Source organism: Xenia sp. Carnegie-2017, unplaced genomic scaffold (genome assembly GCF_021976095.1).
Source record: "Xenia sp. Carnegie-2017 unplaced genomic scaffold, XeniaSp_v1 HiC_scaffold_13, whole genome shotgun sequence".
Taxonomy (NCBI): Eukaryota; Metazoa; Cnidaria; class Anthozoa; order Malacalcyonacea; family Xeniidae; genus Xenia; species Xenia sp. Carnegie-2017.
The window spans coordinates 9,178,736-9,201,757 of record NW_025813436.1 but is presented as its reverse complement, the minus strand read 5'-3'; the positions used below and the strand labels follow the sequence as shown (position 1 = coordinate 9,201,757).

The 23,022-nt window shown below is 33.6% G+C and overlaps 4 protein-coding genes and 1 long non-coding RNA gene across 5 annotated transcripts; 2 read left to right on the top strand and 3 right to left on the bottom strand.

Moving 5' to 3' along the window:
• Nucleotides 1-244: 244 nt before the first annotated feature.
• LOC124433479 (myb-like protein X) lies at nt 245-3,299 on the top strand. Its single transcript, XM_046983255.1, has 6 exons — nt 245-500; nt 601-699; nt 970-1,123; nt 1,229-1,298; nt 1,373-2,471; nt 2,676-3,299. The coding sequence occupies exons 2-6, from the start codon at nt 642-644 to the stop codon at nt 3,158-3,160; spliced, it is 1,866 nt and encodes a 621-aa protein (XP_046839211.1). The 5' UTR covers nt 245-500; nt 601-641; the 3' UTR covers nt 3,161-3,299.
• On the bottom strand, nt 3,144-6,531 carry LOC124433481. The gene is made up of 8 exons (XM_046983257.1): nt 6,271-6,531; nt 5,804-6,016; nt 5,428-5,543; nt 5,066-5,257; nt 4,672-4,873; nt 3,916-4,041; nt 3,730-3,849; nt 3,144-3,476 (listed from the first exon to the last, which is right to left on the bottom strand). Exons 2-8 carry the CDS (start codon nt 5,955-5,957, stop codon nt 3,337-3,339), a joined length of 1,050 nt encoding a protein of 349 aa, XP_046839213.1. The 5' UTR covers nt 5,958-6,016; nt 6,271-6,531; the 3' UTR covers nt 3,144-3,336.
• A 583-nt stretch (nt 6,532-7,114) lies between these two features.
• Nucleotides 7,115-16,296, bottom strand: LOC124433484 (probable E3 ubiquitin-protein ligase HERC4). Its single transcript, XM_046983262.1, is given in 32 exon segments — nt 7,115-7,511; nt 7,689-7,741; nt 7,823-7,925; nt 8,363-8,437; nt 8,525-8,633; nt 8,813-8,895; nt 8,962-9,028; nt 9,193-9,240; nt 9,556-9,674; nt 9,753-9,848; nt 9,990-10,037; nt 10,182-10,361; nt 10,744-10,833; nt 11,090-11,119; nt 11,205-11,312; nt 12,785-12,844; nt 12,953-13,015; nt 13,143-13,192; nt 13,358-13,547; nt 13,615-13,717; nt 13,805-13,861; nt 13,932-14,050; nt 14,114-14,328; nt 14,474-14,516; nt 14,593-14,676; nt 14,749-14,840; nt 15,009-15,040; nt 15,128-15,218; nt 15,221-15,316; nt 15,428-15,504; nt 15,588-15,744; nt 15,879-16,296. Coding segments are annotated over 32 exon segments (3,141 nt in total). The 5' UTR covers nt 16,120-16,296; the 3' UTR covers nt 7,115-7,349.
• Nucleotides 16,297-16,453: 157 nt separating this feature from the next.
• On the top strand, nt 16,454-17,590 carry LOC124454091. The gene is made up of 2 exons (XR_006951336.1): nt 16,454-16,551; nt 16,615-17,590. It is a non-coding gene; the product is annotated as an uncharacterized LOC124454091 (long non-coding RNA).
• LOC124454083 (serum paraoxonase/arylesterase 2-like) lies at nt 17,355-19,752 on the bottom strand. The gene is made up of 7 exons (XM_047004893.1): nt 19,039-19,752; nt 18,876-18,940; nt 18,743-18,798; nt 18,343-18,667; nt 18,093-18,270; nt 17,940-18,021; nt 17,355-17,869 (listed from the first exon to the last, which is right to left on the bottom strand). The coding sequence occupies exons 1-7, from the start codon at nt 19,116-19,118 to the stop codon at nt 17,552-17,554; spliced, it is 1,104 nt and encodes a 367-aa protein (XP_046860849.1). The 5' UTR covers nt 19,119-19,752; the 3' UTR covers nt 17,355-17,551.
• Nucleotides 19,753-23,022: the final 3,270 nt, after the last annotated feature.

The window sequence follows — 23,022 nt, the reverse complement described above, 5'->3', positions numbered from 1 at the left end:
TACACCCAATTATTATTTATGCATCCAGCTTCCACCCACGACTAATAGTTTTGTTTCACCTTCTTCTTATATGCATTTTAACAGCATTGTGACGGACTAAAACAGTCAAAAGGAATCACGAAAAAAGTGGCATTTGAAATGAAAGATTGCACATTATGGAATTTAACGTTTTACTCAGGCATCTTTTGTTGTTCAATATGTTTCTGTCATTGTCGATATCTTTCAATTTGATCTTTGGAGTATACGGAAGCCCTTTAGCTTCTGAAAATTGTAATTGCAATTCAGTGAAGTATTGGCTCCCTGAAAAAAAATACAAAGCTTTAAATGGACTGTTTTATGAAGAGATATATCCATTAAATCAAAACCTCTTGTCTGGGAAAGCTCAACGGAGATTTCTTGTCTCTTTACCAAAATATTGCAAATTTGAAGAGAAAAACAATCTAATATTACGAAAATATAATGGTTATCCTGGATTTCACCATCTTTATGGATTTTCACAGGTTATTAGTGTTGTATAATATGTATTATTTGTTCGATTTACTAAGGATGTATAAGTTTTCATTTCATCATTTTACATTAATATATTGATATGTATTTTAGGTATTGATAAAGAATGGTGATGATTTTGGAATTGTTTAGCAATGTTGATTAAATGCAATGATTCAATAATATGTGCTGGTATAAATCGTGGCTTTCAAGGTATTTTTTGTATTGATATGTGTATATGACTCTTGTTTCAAGAGAGTTATAAAAAACGTATAGTTTGGGTCATTATATTTATGATCAGTTTTGATAAAGATGATTCTTCATATGAAATGACAGCAACTTTAAACATTATTTCTAACCCATTTAGTTTTGTAAATAACAAAGTGAAGTCATACTTAAAATTCTTAGCATGCATCATTTCACCAAACAATTTTCATAGACAAAGCATTTTTGACATATTTTGTTAATAAATATTTTACCTAGATGCCCCAAGGCAACAGTTGACAAGAAAATTGCTAACATTGCAGACAGATTCTGCTGATTATAATGTGGACCCTCAACTTTATTGGACATTCCTTTGCATTGCTACTTTTTGCATATTCATCATTCTCATTGTATTGTGTGCAAAAAGTAGAAAGTATGTACCTATTTGTACTATGATGTACTGCATAACACCTTTGTTCTATGATAACATTCCTGTGATGTCCAAAGTTTAAATACTAACTAAATATTTTTATTTCAGGAATAGTAAAGGAAATGTGGCTTATAATTCACATGATGGAAATGTGACAATATTATCATCACAAATAGTTGTAAGTATTAAAGTTTTAATATCATATAGCTTAAATTGTACAAAAAATGAAATTGTTCTTGTTTAAAAATTTAGACATCCACAGATACAAATTCCAACCAAACCATAGCACCTCTACCCAATTCAGATGCTGCTGATACTAGTAAAGTTGATGGTTCTGTGGTGGAAAAAACTCAAGAAAATGTGATGGAGAATAAAGAAGAAGATCACCAGATAATGAAGAGCAAACACGTGAGCATTAGCATTGATCAAGGTAGAAGTAATAATGACAGTGAGACAGAGAATTCTAAAAGAAAAATAGTGAGAAGGATACATCATCAACACAAAAATAATGATCATTCAAACAAGACTGTTTTGCCAAAGACATTCTCTCAACGAATCCGTCCATCATTAAAGAAAAAACAAGGAACAAAAGTCTACCAGCCAAAAGAGAAAAATGCTTCAAATAGTTCAATAACATCTCATGATAATCGTCATAGTATTGTTAATCGTGAACTACCCAAGACACCATCTCATGAACATTCAAGTGATTTAGGTAAAAAAATGACAAGGCTTAATGTGCCTGTTGGGGATGACAATGATTCTGGTCATTATGATTCTGTTGATGATTCATTAAAAGTGAGAGATGACAATTATGAAGAAGGATATAATGCTTATGAAAGTGTAACTCCCAAGGAAGTACTTGTAACTCAAGGTGTCGCAATAAAGCCCAACACTACTCCCTATGAAAGTGTGGACATCTCTGAGTACGAAGAACCTAACATCTTTAGAAATCGAAGTTTTTCAGACCTTCCTAAATCTTCCACTCCAAGATTAGTTACTACTGAAACAAAATCAGTCACACTGCATAGCCCCCAAAACAGTGCATCAAAACTACCACCTTATGAAAATCATCACATAGTAAACAACGATTATGACGATAATGATATACAGCCATACACTACATCATTTAAGAAAGGTGATCTTATCATTCAGGAAGTCAGCACATCTACCCAAACAAAGCCAGATAGAAATGTGTCAAATAGAAAGTTAAGTCCAGAAGAAATTGAGCAACTTTACACAAAAGTTGATATGAAGAAAAAGAAGAGGGACCGAGAAGAGGCACAACTAACAAAAAGAAATGAAGAGGAAGAAAATAATGATCGTACCTTTGAAAAAACACTGTCTTTAGAAGGTAATGGGAATACGATATATTGAATGAGTAAATATTATAAAGTGAAAGACTAGAGCAGAAAAATTATGATTTTTGGTTGAATATCAGTCATACATTTTAAGCAGTAGCACTTTCATAATATTTAACTGTTCTGTCTACCATTGAGAATGAGTATTATGAAAGTAACTTTACCTTACGATTGTTGACTTTTTTTCTTTTCTTCAGTGAGCAAAGACCAACAAGCATTAGCAAATGTAACTGAAAACAAAAGCAAAGATTCCTCTCAAGAAAGTGCACACGAAATCAAAAACGACAGTCTCTCTCATGAAATCGCACCTAAAAACGGAAACGAATCTTTCTTCCAAGAAAACGCACCTAAAAACGAAAACGAAGCTTTCTTCAAAGAAAATGTACCTGAAAACGAAAACGAACATTTCTCCCAAGAAAATGCACCTGAAAACGAAAACGAACATTTCTCCCAAGAAAATGCACCTGAAAACGAAAACGAACATTTCTCCCAAGAAAATGCACCTGAAAACGAAAACGAACATTTCTCCCAAGAAAATGCACCTGAAAACGGAAACGAAGGTCTCTCCCAAGAAAACGCACCTGAAAACAGGAATTTCTCTCAAGAGAAAAATTATTCGCACGACGAATCCCCGCTGTACGAAGAAGTTATACCAAAACAAGACGTGGAGGATAAAAAATAACATTTCATGTAGAAATAGATAGCTTGTAACTTTTGTATACAATGTAGCATAACATTAATTTTATTTTCATATTTGTATTTTTAAACTTTTGTGTATATTGAGTTATTTTGGTCAATAAGATAGTACACCAACAAAATAATTGAATGCTTACTTATTGTAATTCATTGTAATCCATGTTATTGATAAATCTGCTCCAAAACTTTTCCTGGCATAAATTCACTTTTCTCCACAGCGATAGCATTGAGAACTGTTGCGGCTACATCAACGTTCGACACATAAATATTTTCCAAACTATTATTTTTAAGAACGCCTGGACCTAGGTAAAACATAAGTTTCCTTTAATATTGTGACTTTTCTCATTTCTTTGATTTATATTTTAGGTAGTGTAAAGACTGTTCCATTCTATGTTGTTCGTTCATCACTACCTACACTGACACACGTTATCTTAGTTTATATTTTAGGTAGTGTAAAGACTGTTTACTTTCTTTGATGTTCATTCATTCTACCTACACGACATACGTTATCTTCATTAAAATTTCATTTCAGTACACTTATAAGTACATCATTACCTCTAAATAGAATAGGAATATCAACATTGGCAATAATTGGTTTAGAATAAGAATGACTGTTTCTCCATCCTCCATGATCAGAAACAATCACAATTAAAGTATCGTCCAACATTATCTTTCCTATATTAAAACAAAAATAAGTCAAAACTTAACTTTCAATTACAATGCTAATACTTAAATATTTACCAGAAGAATCTTTCATTCTTTTCAATGCATTCAACAAGAAAAGAATTTTGTTATTCACAGTTCTCATAGCTTTATAATACAACGGGCATCCCCAGCAAGATCTATGACCAGCCAAATCTACGGCATCTGTTAAATTCGTAAGTTAGAAAGAACAAAAGCAACACATTTCGTGAATTACTTACAAAAGTGTACAAATTATATGTTTATCAAGTACTAAATCATTCTATTAATTAAATAGCTAGTTTATCTCTCGTGACAAGAGAGAGAGACGATGGTACTTCTTCGTGAATTTATTGAGGGACGGAAGATTATTATAATTGATCCCTTTTGGCAATAGAGATGGACGGGGGGTTACTATAGTTCATCCCGTTTGACAATAGAGATGGACGGGGGTTACTATAGTTCATCCCTTTGACAATAGAGATGGACGGGGGTTACTATAGTTCATCCCTTTGACAATAGACATGGACGGGGGTTACTATAGTTCATCCCTTTGACAATAGAGATGGACGGGGGTTACTATAGTTCATCCCTTTGACAATAGAGATGGACGGGGGTTACTATAGTTCATCCCTTTGACAATAGAGATGGACGGGGTTACTATAGTTCATCCCTTTGACAATAGAGATGGACGGGGGTTACTATAGTTCATCCTCTTTGACAATAGAGATGGACGGGAGGGAAGGGAGAGACGCAGCCATGAGAAGAATGGGGTTTATTCTAAAGTTTTTGTGACATAAATGCAAAATAAATAACCTAAATGTATTAATGTGAGAACGGGATCTTTTGCCAAGTTTTTTGTCACTGCAAGCATTGTGTACCAGTCCTTACGATCGTAGCAGTCGACAACGTCATTAGGTGCACACGTGATTCCTTCTCCTCCCCAATGCCAAGCATCAATGTCTGAGTTATTTATGGCGTAGTTTCTTAGCCACGACCACGTGAACATCATGGCTGTCTAAACAATTTAAACAAAATAAAAGGCTCAGAAATATCACTAATAAATACAATTTTCAATTGTAAACTAATTTTATTGTTCATCTTTATCTGTAATATAGTTAATACCATTGGTCATTTTTTATGTTGAACAAAACACAGTCGTCGTTTATGTCTTTCTCAAGCAATAAGTTTTGTAACAGGAACAACTCACCTTCAATCGAGAGTCCTTTCTCTTAACCTGAGTAAAAATCGTCGAAGGTCGACCTCGGCCCGTCACAGGAGGAATACTGTAGCTTACGTCATCAAGTGGATCACCATTTTCTTCCATCCAATCATTAGAAAGCACACCGTGACCGAAGACATCAAGACCTGTGACAAATGAACTCCAGTTTGGGCCACTAGACTGGAGAATATAAGTTAAAAAAAAAGTTAGATTAAAGTAGAATTAAATCGTAACAGAGTATGTTTGAGTTACTTGAACTGAGCAAGGAGTACAGATTACGTTAATATCATGAGAATTCGTGTAACTGTACAAAACGGTTTATCTTAAAAATTTATGTATTTTTTTCTTACAGTTGGGTAAACACCTCTCGCACGAGTTGTGAATGATCCAAAGTTAAAGAATGATTTGAAAGATGAATACTTGTTTGTTACATTTCTCAGATGTACCCCTCCTAAACCGTCCACTCCTTAAAGAAAAACATTTGTCATGAGAATATATCAAAGCAAACAGCTTCTACGTGCTAAATCTCGCTTTGTTTTACAAATTATACATGAGTTTTACAATGCATTTAATGATATAATCCTCCGACAAACGTGGTCACATGCTTCCGCCTTCTCATTGGAAATCAGTAACTGCTGAATCATTCAAGTTATACAGTTTGTGTGATTTTAAAGGGTTGTGGTTTTTCCTACACTTTATTGCAGAGTTACATAAATATCAACTCGCCAATGATAATCGCTCGCTTTGCACTCCCAAATCCTTTTGGTCTCTTCACAGTTACAGTAGATTTTGATGCAATACTTGCACATTGGACAACGGCGACGACAATAGTAATGTGAAGTAATGGCAGGAAAAGCATTTTATGAAATATTTTCTTCATCTTTTGCACCACAGGATATTCCTCAAATATTTGTCACTTTAAATTCTTGGTTTTTCACTCTGTTAAATAAATATTGTAGTAAAATCAGTCAAGAGTATAACCTTTATACATTTAGCATATAATGCATCTTTTATAAAATGTATTCATCAATTGAACTATAAAGGGGAAAATAGGTACAAGCAAAATGATTCATCGCAATGAAATAAAATACATTGCTATCATCTCGTCACAATGATAATCCGTGTCGAGTTTCCATGATTCCTATATATATATTTAACTGATGTGTTAACTTACGGTAAAATACTAAACAAACCTCAAATTTCCTAGAAAAAAACTTCTACTTCTTGATGATTGCAAACGTTTCCTTAACAAACTCACACAAATCGTTAATACGTGCCAATGATGGCATTATTGTGAAATTTAATCTTCAGAAATCAGGTCGATAAACCTATTGGTTGAACAGTTTATATTGTCAGGTAATGGGGCTCATGAAAACCGTTTGATAATTACCGAACAAACTATTTGGTGAAAAACGGGGGGTAGCTTCCAATAATCTTTCGCGTTTATCGCAAAGTTCTGTAACAAAAATCAATATGATGAAATAAAGTGTTTGTGTTGAAAACACACAAAAATAACGCACATACGAAAATATGATGCTTATGTCTACCTTTATGTCCAACTTTATGTCTAACTTTATGTCTACCTTTATGTTTACCTTTAAAAGTCTACCTTTATGTCTCCCTTTATGTCTAACTTTGTATCTATCTTTATGTCTACATTTGTGTCTACCGTTATGTCTACTTTTGTGTCTACATTTGAAACAATCATTTTTCATAACAGACGTCATTTCCAAAAAATCGTACGAAAGAACGACTCATATCAATGACCTCTCACATTGAAATGACAACTAGGTTACTGTAAGTAGGTTACACAATCTAAAACCCAAATCCCCGAGCAAAACACACAATCTCACTTCATATATCGTTGAATGAATTATATTATGAGATCGTGAAATACAAGAATAATATTCTCGTTATTAAGATGATGCAGGCTGATGATGCAGGCAGGCAGGTACATGAATAATATTAATATAATTGTGTATTTTAATTTTTCTTTTTTTGTGTGGGGATAAAAAAAAGTCTTCATTACAAATAAAGTGCTCGGTATAGTGATGTATATTCCACTCATCCCGTTTTATCAAATTAATACAGATCTAACTTGGACATTATTTAATTTAATTACACAAAATGTACAAAAAAAAATATACCGTGGTTGAAAGAAAAACTTCTCCCAATTTTTAAAAAGAAGACCTTTAGGTGTGCATATGTTACTTACAATATAAACCGTAGTCATTGTACTACAGCACAGCAACGTTGGTGAATTCGTTCAATATTATGCCAAACCAAATCCTGAAGAAAAGGAGATCGCCTGTTCTAATTTGAGTTTCATCATTTCTCTGGTAGGATAACGAGGTAAGTCCAACAGATTGAAACAAGTATGTGCAACAGGTAAATGTTCATAATTATTTCCCCCAGATACTGGTTGAATCTTTATCTAAATTATATCAAAACCAAACAATTAAAAACTGCTTATTTAAGGAAATACAAATACAAGTATTTGAAAAGAAAATATCAGCAAGACAAAACATATTTATCTGTTCTACACTTCAGGTTTATTTAAAGATTTTATAAAGTAATTAATTGAAATTGGTATACTTCCATGAAGAATTACCTCCAAACTTTTTATTCCTGTAAGAGGCACTCGATCAGTTCCCGTAAGAAATACTAAAGCACACGATGAATAATAAACACATGAGCAAAGAAAAGTGAAGTAAAACCAGAAGAAAATAAAATAAAACTATTCACCAAGAAATCTTTTTTTATTGACGGTATTGAATTCATCAAAGACATTCCAGAAATTTCGTATGACAGGATGGTTAACAAAATAATCTCCAAGGTATTGAGCCCCCTGTGTTAAAATAAAATTTAAACTTATCAACTTCTTTCATTTAAAGACAAAATTGTCATCATTAGGAGCAAAAAAACTCTCAATAAATGCTTGTGATGTAGATCATCCTGGTTAGTAAAGTCCCAAGAAGGATTGTTTTTGTTGTTGTTGACTGACGTTTTGACAACCTTAGCGGTAGTCATCTTCAGAGTGAAATGAGGAGTAAACGTCAGGTTAGCCGTAGTTGTTATCTGGTTCTTACGTCATGGTGATGTTTGTAGAGAAAATGTGTGGGTGTGCAAGTCTTCGTAAGGTATACAAACTAACCATTTTCATAAAGAGCAAACAACTTTCTTCATAAAATACAAACTATATCTTTCTAAAGAGAAAACTAAATCTCTTCGTAAATACAAACTATCTCCACTAAAAATAGACTAAATCCCTTTAAAAGAACAAACCATTTTTAATTCTTTAAAATCATATTCTTGAATTCCGACGACCATTTCCATAAGTTCTTGAGGATGAAAAAATTCCTTTCGAGAAAGAAGTGACATTGATGGGTAAAAACAGTTGTAACTAGCAAACAAGTTCATGTAAACATAAACAATTTCCATACTCACCAAAACACGTCCACCACAAACACGATGAAAACCGTTTGAAAACGCAGAGAAATATTTTTCAACGGATTTATTTACTTCATAGTCGATAAACAAATCAACGTAACGTTTTCTAAAATCACATAAATATTACGAACAAGTAAACAAACAATTTTACCCGTCATACTCAGGGATTACAAAAATGAATTTGTGCTCTCAAAAACATCGTATAATGATTAGCTGTTGATGATTACGTCAGAAAAATATCCATATAGTTTCACACAATCTTGAAATATGCGTTCAATTCTTCACCTGTTTATGCCTGTGACATTAATGTTTCCTCCATTAGGAATTAAATCAACAGTTGTCGTAACCCCATAATTGTCTTCATATACCTGTACAAGTTACAAAATGTATTTATGCATAGGTGCATCAGTTTTTAAATGGCAAACGTCACTTACTTGAAAATTCAAACATAAATCATTTTCGACATCCTCTTCAGGGTGGTCAAGTAGCTGCTGAAGATTTCTAAGAATGAAACATTGTTACATTACGATATGATTAAAATACTAACACCACCATACACTACGACCAAAATATTAACAAAACCAAGAAAATTATCATCGACCATGTCACAATTATATAGGTAAGTATCAGTATGGAAAATTTTAAGACATCAACAGCAAGCTTACCTAGCCACAGATGGTTGAAAGGAACGAAAATCATCAAGAGTTATTTGTCTAACAAATAAAAAAATAATTTCACATTTATTGTTGATTACAAATCATTAATTATTGACATTAATTACAAATCAATGTCTTGTACAGAAAGAAAAAACACTCTTTAATGTCTTCGAGACAAGTTGAGACTGTCAAATGAATTTCTTTTTACCAAACGTCTATTTATCCAAAATAATTGAATACATCCATATGACATCCCAAAATATTCTATAGTCGACGCTAGTTATGAAATTGATTTAGCAAAACACTTAAAGTATCCCTATGTACCAAATTATCCATGAGGTCCTTAAAAACATAGTAAAATAAATAATAAACCTCTTCAAAAGTTTGTTGTAAAGAAGTGAAGGAAATGGTAAATCAATAATGATGGAATTATATATCGCCAGACCACATATTACACCAATAAGTAAGAACATTACGTCATCTTCAAAAGACTGAAGGGAAAAGAAACAGAGTTATTTTCAAACCATCATGGAGGGATTATTGTAGTCTGTCTCAGTGTTATTTTTTACCTGTTTGTTAAACCAAATCAAATGACTTTCTTCAATAATTTTAAACATTCCATATTTTGGATCAAGGATTTCCCTCATAAGGAGAAGAAAATATTCCTATAAAAACATATCATTATATTTTGACGATGGCTATTATCTCTCAATAAAACTTTACAAGATGTTAACAAATTTTTTACAATAACAGTATAAAGTTTTGGAAAAGAAAACGGGCACATGTAGTTAAATCAAAAAATAAACCTTTTTTACACCACCTGCATCCACTGCTTGTTCACCTTCAAAAACAACCTTAAAGAAAAACAAAATTCCATCAAATACCACAAATGTTCATATTATTTAGGACGCTAAAATCATATTTCCTGTTCGGGTAGATTTGTAAACAGGACTTCGTAGGGTCATAGTTCAAAGGTGTCACGGTTTATTAACACAAACCTTTAATGGTTTTTTATAATCCAATTGTCCCAGTTTGTTCACCTGACGTATTGTATCTTGGACAATACTTTGTCTTCTTACAGAAAGTTCAAGGAAAGGATTGATGATCTCATTCGGATCCAAACCACCACGAATAAAAAAATTACCAAGATTGGCGTGATGTGCATCACGAAATGCTGTCTGTTAAAATGATTAAAAATAAAGATAACGTTATTTAATATTGTAATGTTTAACATACACAAAAGGCAAACACTTAATGAAATATTGGGAAAGGAGCTGTCACCACACTCCTGACCGTGTCCTCTCACACTCCAAGTGTCCCCACACTCCTGACCGTGTCCCCTCACACTCCAAGTGTCCCCACACTCCTGACCGTGTCCCTCACACTCCAAGTGTCCCTCACTCCTGACCGTGTCCCCTCACACTCCAAGTGTCCCCACACTTCTCACCAGTGTCCCTTCACACTCCAAGTGTCCCCACACTCCTGACCGTGTCCCCTCACACTCCAAGTGTCCCCACACTCCTAGTTTACCCACACTCCTTATGTCCACCTATTACAGACCTGCATTTGTAGAGTTGCATCTGTTTGCAAGAGAAGATACTTTGCTTTTGAGTCAAATACAAAAGGATATTTACAAAAGGAAAGAGTCATCTGAAAAAAAAATTTGCCGAATTATATTACAATGCTGGAGCAACATGTCTCTATAGAAGCAAAGCTGCACAGTGGTAGGCTTCCAACCCTCCATAACTTGTTTCAAATATAGATAAAAGATGAGTTCAGAAATTAATAAAAAACGAAAATAGTTGGTCTGCTAAAATTGTTGCCTTTTCTACCAAATGCAGACATCAAAAGCTCGCTACAAAAGCGTAATGAAGCCGCAAATGTTTTGGAGGATGTGCAAAGATACCGTCTGGTTTATTCTGTTGTCAGATACCCTCTGAAATAGAATAAGATTTTTAATCAGTGATGGTCAAAGATTGACGAAATGAAAGAAACAATTTAATATTTTATATAAGACAAACCTCCATATCTAGCCAACGTAGATAATCATGTTTAAGATCAAGACATTCTGTTAGCTCAGGGATATAAAATGTTGAATAAGGAACAGCATATTCTGCACGTTCGTTCACCTGTTATTTATAAAACTCATAATTGACCAATTAGACGATCATGGGGGTGATTAAACGTCGAAATATGTCGTGTATTTTAACAAGTTCACTGATTTTAACTGATGGCGAAAACAGCCAACCAAAGAAGATATATTATGATTATATTACCCATAGTGGAAATGAAAATAAAGCCACGACAATTTACGTATGTTTGATCTTTATTTATCATTACTGGACATTAGTTGATATAAACTATACCTTACGTAGGTCAACTTTACTGTACAATACCTTACGTAGGTCAACTTTACTGTACAATACCTTACGTAGGTCAACTACACTGTACAATACCTTACGTAGGTCAACTTTACTGTACAATATCTTACGTTGGTCAACTTTACTGTACAATACCTTACGTAGGTCAACTACACTGTGCAATACCTTACGTAGGTCAACTTTACTGTACAATACCTTACGTAGGTCAACTTTACTGTACAATACCTTACGTAGGTCAACTTTACTGTACAATACCTTACGTAGGTCAACTTTACTGTACAATACCTTACGTAGGTCAACTTTACTGTACAATACTTTACGTAGGTCAACTTTACTGTACAATACCTTACGTAGGTCAACTACACTGTACAATACCTTACGTAGGTCAACTACACTGTACAATACCTTACGTAGGTCAACTTTACTGTACAATACCTTACGTAGGTCAACTACACTGTACAATACCTTACGTAGGTCAACTTTACTGTACAATACCTTACGTAGGTCAACTTTACTGTACAATACCTTACGTAGGTCAACTTTACTGTACAATACCTTACGTAGGTCAACTACACTGTACAATACCTTACGTAGGTCAACTTTACTGTACAATACCTTACGTAGGTCAACTTTACTGTACAATACCTTACGTAGGTCAACTTTACTGTACAATACCTTACGTAGGTCAACTTTACTGTACAATACCTTACGTAGGTCAACTACACTGTACAATACCTTACGTAGGTCAACTTTACTGTACAATACCTTACGTAGGTCAACTTTACTGTACTATACCTTACGTAGGTCAACTTTACTGTACAATACCTTACGTAGGTCAACTACACTGTACAATACCTTACGTAGGTCAACTAAACTGTACAATACCTTACGTAGGTCAACTTTACTGTACAATACCTTACGTAGGTCAACTATACTGTACAATACCTTACGTAGGTCAACTTTACTGTACAATACCTTACGTAGGTCAACTTTACTGTACAATACCTTACGTAGGTCAACTACACTGTACAATACCTTACGTAGGTCAACTTTACTGTACAATACCTTACGTAGGTCAACTTTACTGTACTATACCTTACGTAGGTCAACTTTACTGTACAATACCTTACGTAAGTCAACTATACTGTACAATAAATCACAATGATTGTTGTTTACGTCTGCTAAACTGTACAGTAGTAAGTAGCAATAATTTAACTCACCTTATGAATGCCATCAAGAACTTGAAGACTACATCTTAAACATTCTTCTCTAACAGAAAACTAAAAGTAAGAAAGAAAAAATTAATGACGATGAATGAATTTGTTTGAATAACTAGGAATTTTAGAAGAGTTGAGATAAGACCATTAAAATCAGAACGAATACATCACCTCAAGATTGTCGCGAAGATCAATTGTTTGTTCAAGTATAAATTTAACACTTTGCTGAAAGATCTAAAGCAAAAACGTAAAGATAAAGAAGAAAAAATATACAACAGTAAGTGCTTAGAGTAAAAATAATATTAACTTTATTCATAAATTTTTTTACGTAAACCATTAAAAGAATATTACAAAAATGGACCTTAATTATGTTTTCTAAGTATGTCGAAGGCAATGAAGACCACCAATTTGCTGAAAGACATTCAATAGAAATACGTTATGACGAAACTCAAAAATTTCATGATACGTTTTGCCCAAGTACATTTTTTATTAAAAACATAAAAAAAATGAACCAAATATCTCGTTAAAAATTGGTATTTAAATGTTGACAGACAGACATAGCTACGAAGTACAAACCTATAACAACTTTACAATTCTCACGTAATTGAAGAAGTTTCTTTGCTAATGGTACAGCTAAAGTTTTGTATCTTTCTCCAACTCTAAACATTTCAAATTCTGTCAATATAACGTATAATCTCAGGCCATCGATGTCTAAAGGGCATTCTATAAGTGAAGGGAGAAGACGCATTTCGATGGAGTTCTGTATCTGAAAAAAAAAAGAAATGAAGCATGGAACTTTTTTGAAACTGATGAAAAAGGATTGTTTTAAATACCGTTTTATTCAAGAGGGAATGTTTTGCTATAGCTTGAAAAAATCTCCGCAAACTACTCAGGTCAACACCATGATGATGAGAATGAATTAATGGATTTTTCTTCCTGAATAAATATGATTGAAACAACACTCCAGACTTATGATGGTGAATTTCAAAGATTAAAAAGGTGGGAAATTTTTTGACTACTTACAAATTAAAAAAGCAAGCATTGACACATTGTTGACTGCTAAACACTGCACCAAGTTTTCTATAAAAATGTAACATGAATAGATAAAAAATATTCGTTATGAAACATTTCATAAAATCATCATACCAACCTTACTATGTCAGGGGATATTGTACAGCAACTGCTTATTCTTTGCTCCCATTCGACCACAGAAGAACTTTCTATGATTGTTAAAGCAGGAGTGATACATCGCATATCCACCGCTTTATGCTGGTAAAGTAATAATTTAAGAAAAATAACTGAAAAAAATGTTTAAAAATACATCAAACTTACACTTGACTTGCTTGATAAAACAAAACAATGGTTGCCACCAGCAACAATCTTTATAGCTGATGTCTTGTTACTTAATGATGATTTCATCCATTGTCCCATGGTAACAACAGGACTATTACAACTGTCTGTCCTGCCATGACCAAGTTGACCATATGCACCAAGACCAAATGCATAAAGCCGATTTAACTGGGGAGCAAAAGCAATTGTGTGTCAGCCTCAAGAAGAATGAAAATTTGTTTACTATGTATCATATAAAATGGCAAAAGCAATTGTGTGTCCTCAAGAAGAATGAAAAATTTGTTTACTATGTATCATATAAAATGGCAGAAATCTTTTCTTCAACCTCATCAACTTACCAACCACAGTCAATCTGTGTGATTTTTGTTCCCATGAGCTCAAGAACCTGGCAAAAGTTTTTAAAAAAATTAAATATCTCAAGAAATGAAATAAAATGCCTCAATAAAATAAAAAACACAAACTTTACGAGGTTGATATTCATGATGATTTGAATTATGACCAAGTTGACCTTTAGTTGATGCACCATATGTAAATACACCACCATCCTGGTGAATTAATACAAAATTTTAATATAAAAATTTAAAAAATAATAATTGTATGGAAAGTAAATAATAGACCTCTGTCAACAATACTGTATGTTCTTCACCACAAGAAATATGTCGTATTCTCAATGATCTTAATGATTCATTTTGAATGGGAGTCCATTGAACTAAATAATAGATAATGATTGCAAATGCACAAACACATTTCTTTATAAAGGTATAAGTAGACAATGATTGCAAATGCACAAACACATTTCTTTATGAAGGTATAAGTAGACAATGATTGCAAATGCACAAACACATTTCTTTATAAAGGTATATGATATGTTACAAACCTAGACCATGTTCCAAACCAAGCTGACCAAAGCTGGTAATTAGAATGAAACATGTGTATTATTATATTATTATTATAGTGCAATATTATAATACAAAAATAAATGATACAATAATCAACCTGTTCTTTCCCCAACCAAATACTGCACCAGACATTGTCAATATCATACAATGATATCCACCAGCTGATATTTCAACCAATGGTAAACCCAAAGACTTTTGACCTTATAAGGTAAACCTTTAGAGTATGCCATCTGACCTATCCCCAGTTGACCATGAGAATTATCACCCCAAGTCAACAGAAAACCATCTAAGAAGGTATTATGAATAGCATCCATAAGTAGGTTTGTCCATTACAGAACTTAAGTAAAATGCAAGCTAAGTATTATTAATTAAAACAAAGAAAATCAAAGCAGTTTACCAAATGTCAATGCCATAGAATGATGCATCCCACAGCTGACTTGAGTAACACAAATGTCATTGAAATGTTTGATACTTCTATACAAGGTAAGACAAATTTCAACCCAACAATATGTTATATCTTTACAGTCAGCAAAATACAAGATTTGACAAAAAAATACCTTGGTCTATGGATAATTTCAAGAGTTGGATGAGCCAACTGTCCATGACAGTTATTTCCCCAGCTAAGTACTTTTCCTTTATCATTGACAGCCAAAGTAAAGTCTAAACCGCAAGCAACTTGTTTGATTGTCATTGTCTCAATGGAGACAATTCTTTCTAGAAAAATAATAATAATGAATCAGTTTATCATAAATAATATGAAAATATCTGCCTAAGATATTTATTTAATTATTTAATGAAGTTCTTTTCATGTTTCTGCAGTTTTTAAGTTGAATACATATTTAAATGACCTGGTCTACGACAAGCCCTTCCGTGACCAAGTTGACCAAAATCATTGCTACCACAGGTATAAACCATTCCATCATTTGTTAGAAACACAGAATGTTCTGCACCACAGGCAATATCTACAACTTTCATGGTAAAGCCATCATAAAATGGCACCAACTTTGGCGCGTCAACCAATTCATCGTCAGTTTCACCCAAAGCTAGTTGTCCTGAAGTAGCTTTCCCCCAAGAATATATCTCGACCATTTTTAAAGTGAAACAAGAAGTAAAACTTCTCTATTAACTTCTAACTTTTTTTAGTGCCTTCATTTTTAAAGTATATAAATTTTGACTGTTTCAAAATATTTAAGTTATAAAAATAGGCGAGAAAACAGGAGAAGCAAGTCAAGCTACGTTTTATTCAGATGACAACTCTGTAATTTGTTCGCCATGTTTCAACAAATGACATATTTATTTTGTATTTTTGACACCCCCCTGACATTTTGCATTAATTTCGAAGTTTCTGGTAAATTAAATATTCTTAATCCATTTCCTCTCTAAGCAAAGAGGGGGGGAGGTAAGCTAGCCACTTACCAATTATGGATTCAAATGTTTGAACTCAAACAATGTTAGTTTCGCTTCTTGGTAAAGAAAGCCACCGAAAGGGAAATTGGTTTGTTTTAATCACAAGCCGTCAAGGTGAGTTGATAATTATAATTCTAAATAAAAGAAATTATTATCAAACTGTTTATTCTTTCGCAGGATTTGTGAAGACTCACTATTCACTATTCACGTAGATGGGGAAAGAAAGAATTTTGTCAATATAATTTTGTTTGGAGCTGTTTTGTAACTGCAACCCTGCCGACTGGTAGTTCAAAGTACCAGAATACAAGCACTGTGCTTTATTTATCACCGTCATTTGTATTTCGAACTGTTTCATCCACAAATGTAATTTCATTGACAAGTTTCACATATGGTGACAATCATAAGAGGATGGTTTTAAACAGCAGCTACAGTATTTTGAAATCGTCGACTTTAAATGATATCATTTTGACAACCAACCAAATTTCTCCAATTGTTACCCTTACGCTGACATCTTATACTCCTAATTCAACATCAATATTCCTCACTACTCCCACCAGAAAACCAACCCAAAGCAATACAAGAAAACAACCCTACAAACAAAAATTGCTCTGATTGTTGGCGTTTTATTGGGAATGCTATTTTTGTCGATATGTCTGATTACATTTCATAAAAAAGAAACAAGACAAAAATGTCTGAAGCTAATGTGCAAGTTTTGTACTCAGAATAAAAGTCAACAATACAACATTGTTCCAGTTTATGTCTATGATGATAATGAACAAGATATCAGAGAGTTGCAAGATGATAGTGATCTGCCCTTGGTATAAAGTAGATCAAATCTTTAAAATCTATCAATGATTTGTATCCATATAAACTGATGAAGTTGGAAATGTTTGGCTTAGCATAACATGACAACAACATGGAAACAAAAAAATATTATTACAAACAATCATACGTACATTTATTTTCATTCAATGGAAATTGTAAATAGTTGTTGAAAACTATGTAATACATAATTTGTTAAATATCCTTTTAAATAATGAAAAATTCATTTTTAAATGGTGCTAATTCTACCCAAAATGTAATTCTAACTTAAAGTAATTCCTATTCATTGATTCTAAAATTCATTTACTTTACAATACATAACATTCGAGAATGGATTGCCAACAAGCATTTTACCACGATAAAACAAACCACTAGAAACACATTTAACCTGGCCTTTACCATCATTACCAAAAACTTCACGAATATCATCAACATTAAATGGAACTTCAGGATTGCCAGATTTACTTAGTCTAACTTGAAGTACAGCACCAGGACATGGTCGGGTGAAATTTGAACTATATGCAACAACGTCAAAATGAGCAACACCAAGCCATAAATGGCCCTCTTCATCAACATTTATATTATCTAAAAGAGCACCAACTTGGATATGCTAAAAATAGAGATTTACATAGAAAAGTTATTTAAAGTTCATAATTGGGCAGAAAGCAAAATATTACAACCTGACGTTTTAGAAGATTGTTATTGATGTCTCTTTCAAACACAATCACCTCACCATCAGATCCACTTGCCACAAATATATATCTAAAGATTATTGACAGTAATAAAACAAATTATACATATCTATCAAGCTTTCATTCTCTTTACATCCTTACTTTTCACTTAAATCCATATTGATCCCATTGGCGAAATTTAAATTGCTGGCAACAAATTTTGATTGTTTTCCATCATAGTAAACAACACTACAAAGCTTCAATGGATAAGTTGTTTCAACAACCAAAAGCCAAGTATTAATAAAATAGCGATCATTTGTCACATAAAAACTTTCTGGTCCTAAAGAAACAACATATTGCTTTGAAAAATAAAATATATATATATAACAAAACATAACACATATTGACTTACCAACTGCAACAAGATCATTGGGAGAATATATTTTTTCATCAAACACGGTTCTTTTATGTTTCAAAACCATATTTGTCATATCCAACATAAAAATTTCTATGGTTTGATTATCATTTCCATGGTTTACTACAAACAAACTCACTTCCCCACTTTGTGGATCAATATATAAATCGATACCATGAGGTGCAAATTTAGAATGAAAATTATCAAATTTTAATGGTTGAGGCGAGTGATCAGGATTATTTATATCAAAGCTGTAAAGCATTCCTACAAAATTCTTCATAGCGGGGTCAGGACCAATAGGACTGAGGGTGAAATCAAGGCCCTGAACAAAAACTATAATGAAATATTACGAATAAACAATTTATTTTAATACAACTAAAATTTCAATGCATTTTACCGACGAAAATATCGCTAGGCCGTTCGGTAGAAGAACTATGTCTTCTGAGCCATTAACTAAAAATATTTACATTATTAGTCAACATGCATAACGCAATTTAGTGCACAACAAATCTTAAATTAGTTTTATTTACCGTGAAATATTTTACATGGTCCAGGATTATGATTGTAAAAAGATAGACCAAATCTCCCTATGCGTCTAGCATTAGGATATCAAAGAGTAAATCAACTACTATCAGACAGAGCAAACTAAAGGCCAGAAAAAGAATGACATGCTGTGATAAAAAAGATACCTACAATGATCTATTGAGTGCAATAATTCTCAACAAAAGCCAGGCAGAAAATGCAATAACCAGAACTTGCTTGATAACACCCATTTTTAACTAGAACTGAAGTACAGATTAATATGGCGTAATTTAATAAAATTTATGTCATTAATATAAAATATGTAATTATATATATGGTGATATTGTGGACAACAATGTTGTACCAACAGTGTGACGTCACTGTAGTAATTGATAATTGTGCACATTGTAATACAGTTTGTTTTCAACGTGGAAAACCGGACAAATTCTTTAATTGCAACTAGTCTCCGCGAAATTATCAAAAATATGGCTTGTTCACGACGGTTGGTGCCCACAAAGGCATTTATAAAATATTGTTTTTATTTCACTACTAAGATGGCGGCCGTGACGTAACATGCAAACCACCAATAATGTCTATATTCACAATGATTCAAGAAAATTTTCATGAAGTGAATTGTCCATGTCGCCACATGCAGGATAAAGAGAGAATGAAGAAAAATTGAGACACAAACAAAACGCTTTTATTAAAAAATCCTTTCAATTCCAGACACTTTTAGGTGAAGCAATGTTTTTGAGCAAAGGTGTTTTGAGAGTTTGATCAGCACCCCGAGTAATTTCACTCCATGCATTACAATCCCTGCAAAGATTTATGGTTGGATTTGCTGGATCTATTACAATGGGAGGCCTAAAAATAAAAAAATATTTCTACTACCCTGCATATCTTAGAAAGTTGTTGTAAAATAAATATATGAAACATACACATAGACTCGCGTAGATTTTAACAAGATATCAGAGAGTTGCAAGATGATAGTGATCTGCCCTTGGTATAAAGTAGATCAAATCTTTAAAGATCTATCAATGATTTGTATCCATATAAACTGATGAAGTTGGAAATGTTTGGCTTAGCATAACATGACAAAACATGGAAACAAAAATATTATTACAAACAATCATACCTACATTTATTTTCATTCAATAGAAATTGTAAATCGTAAATAGTTATTGAAAACTATGTAATATACAGGACGCCGGAACGGCAAAAGGGCAGGAGGGCAAGCCTTTGTGGAAGGGCACATTAGTGAAACATACTAGAAATAATCTAATAGTGATAAACAGCAAAGAGATGTGCTACATGCAATACACTGTACAGAAGCACATGTCTGCAGTGTTGGTCGATGAATATTAACGATAATATAACTATCAAACGATGTAACGTCACTAATTTACAATTTGTCATGTATTGTATTTTCCAAAATATTTAATTCTTCTTTCATTTCTCTGTGAAAACTCTTTGGCAATTACGTCTATTTCAACCATATCCATGTGTTGCTTCTGAATGTTGGAGAACATAATATCATTCAGATGATTTTCTTCAGTGTTTGACCGCAGCCATGTTTTGAGACGACGCATTACGCTGAATGTGCGTTCGCACGAGGCAGATGAGAGTGGCACTGTGTAGTATAGTATAATTAGTTTGTGGATCTCTGAGCACCTTTTCTTTGCTGACGGCATGGCATTGAATATCTCTGCTATTGTTGAAATACGCGTGACTTCTGTTATTTTTTTCTTCTGATCCGCGTTGTAAAGCCCAAGAATGGTAGGAAGATCATCAAGCTGCATTCTTAGAACATCTTTATCAATCAAAAAATTGCTTAATCCATCTAAAGATACTCCTCTTTCTTTCATAGAGTTAAGTAACAGTTCCTCGATAGATTTGATCTGGAAAAGATCGTCTTGTTCAAATCGCGATCCTAGACCTGAGATGATTGCATCAATGGCTTGGTAGTACGAGCTTTGCATTGGTGTTATATTCGCACTGTTGTAAACTGAGGCATCTTTGACGTGAAGGTTTTCTGTTATTAAAATTCTTCATTATTCATCCATCTTGGAACTTTTCTTAGTCTAGTGCCAGAGCCAAAATTTTCACTAAATTCCAATGGAAACGACATCATAACACGAAAAACTTTCTAAGCGTCATCAAGTGTACGCTCAAACTCTTCTTCGCTTCTCATCTCATGAAGACGTTGCAGGACATGTCTAATTGAAAATAGAGCGTACACAGCTGAAATATCAACCGCTTGGAGCTCTTTAGAAAGCTTCTCGAGTAAAGCCAATAGCTTTCTTGTCGCGTTTAAATTAAAGATGACGATTAAGGAAGACAGTTGTCGCCTTAATATTCCTCTAATCTTTACTTTTGTGTCTGCCGAAATACTAGGATCTTCCTGCAATTTTTCAAGGGTTGCATGTAGTTCAGCCGATTTCTCGAAGATGGCGTCAGCAGCCTTTACTCTTGTTGTCCATCTCGTTGTAGAAAGACTTTGGAGTCGTAGAACTTTGTAATCGTTTGTTCCTGTTTCATTTCTAAAATCTGCCTGTATTTTTTCGAACAATAAAATACGTTTTGGATGGCACCTACGATTGCATACAGGGATTGGCATAAATCCAGTGACGTAGACAATTAATTAGATTGCTTAGCTGCATCCTGCATAATAAGTTCATTGCAGAAACTGAAACAATGAACATGAATTGCGTTTGGTGCAACATCTTCCTTGAGCTTTCTTGCGAGGGATTTCATTGCTGAAGCCCCATCAAAGCCCATAGCTGCCATTTTGTGACCTTCCATACCACATCTGAGAAGGATATCTTTGGTGTAGTACAGTAATGCATCAGATGAAAGCCCTTGCAAACATTCATAAATTCCAACAAAATCTTCCGATACTTCGTAATTATCATCACAGGTCCTTACAGAAAAAGACAACTGTTCCTTCTTAGATACGTCTGATGATTCGTCAGCTAGAATTGAAAATGATTCTCTCACTAGAATTTTAACAATCAAATGTCTTCGAGCATTTAATACAATCATCTGTTTCTGCTCGTCCAGGATGTCGTGCAGTTACGTATCGGTTCTCGTCCAGTAAAAGTTTTAGTGCCTTGTCGTTGATAGCTTTATCAAGATTGAACTGATGAATATTAGATTCAAAATCCGTTCTACCTCTAATCGCTATACCTTGGCGTAAGAGTGTTTTTAATGTTTGAAGATGCGAAATTAACCCTTTCCGCCTTAACTGCTGCGTTTCAAGAGCAAGTGAACTGCAGGCTATGCTAATAGACAATTGCCCTTTGTCTGATGTGGCACAAGCTTCTTTATGAGCGTAACTGTTTTCATGTTCGTTGAATTTCTCACAGCCTTTTTTCCAGTTATCAAATCCAACTTCATAACTGCCAAACACTCCCTTTATCTTAAAGTGAGTAGAACAAATTTCGCAAAAAGCCTTATTTTTTTCTCGAGTGTACACTAGCCACTCATAATTTCGTAACCACTGACCTTGGAAATATCGACCATGCTTCACACTACTTTCCTTGTCTTCACTTGTAAAGTCTTTCTCATGTTTTACCCATGTTGTTTTCATGCATATCTTTTCTGTTTCACCAATCAGACTTTTCGGTTTGGACCATTTTTGTAACTCCCAGTCTGAGGCTTTTTCAGTATAGACAGTTATTGCAGTGTCAATTCCGCTTGTTGAAGCAGAATCAAAATCATGGCCTGTGTTTCCTTTTGCAAACAGCGATGTTATTTTTGATTGACCCGGTTTAGCAGCTACTTTCGCTAATGCTTTTGCTGAATCTTTTTTATATCTTTCTGCTCTTGGCATTGCAGAAAAAGCGATAAGATGCAAAAAATATCCCTTTCAAAGTCATCAGTGTTTAGATGACTGAGCCATTTATGCCAGCAGATGTTTACCATTAAAAATATCTTTGCTATACGTCATGTTCCTGGTACTTTTTTGGATTTAATAAAAATGAAAGGAATTTACAAAGGTATTGTGATTTTTAGTTGTTTACATTTAAAAAATGACGTTTCACGGTTGTCGAGGAATTCGCTCCTCAGCTGGTTCACTAACACTCTTCGTTTTGAACCTTAAGTGAGTTCAAGCCAAACAATCTACAAGTACATCACTGGAGTATTCTTACGCGA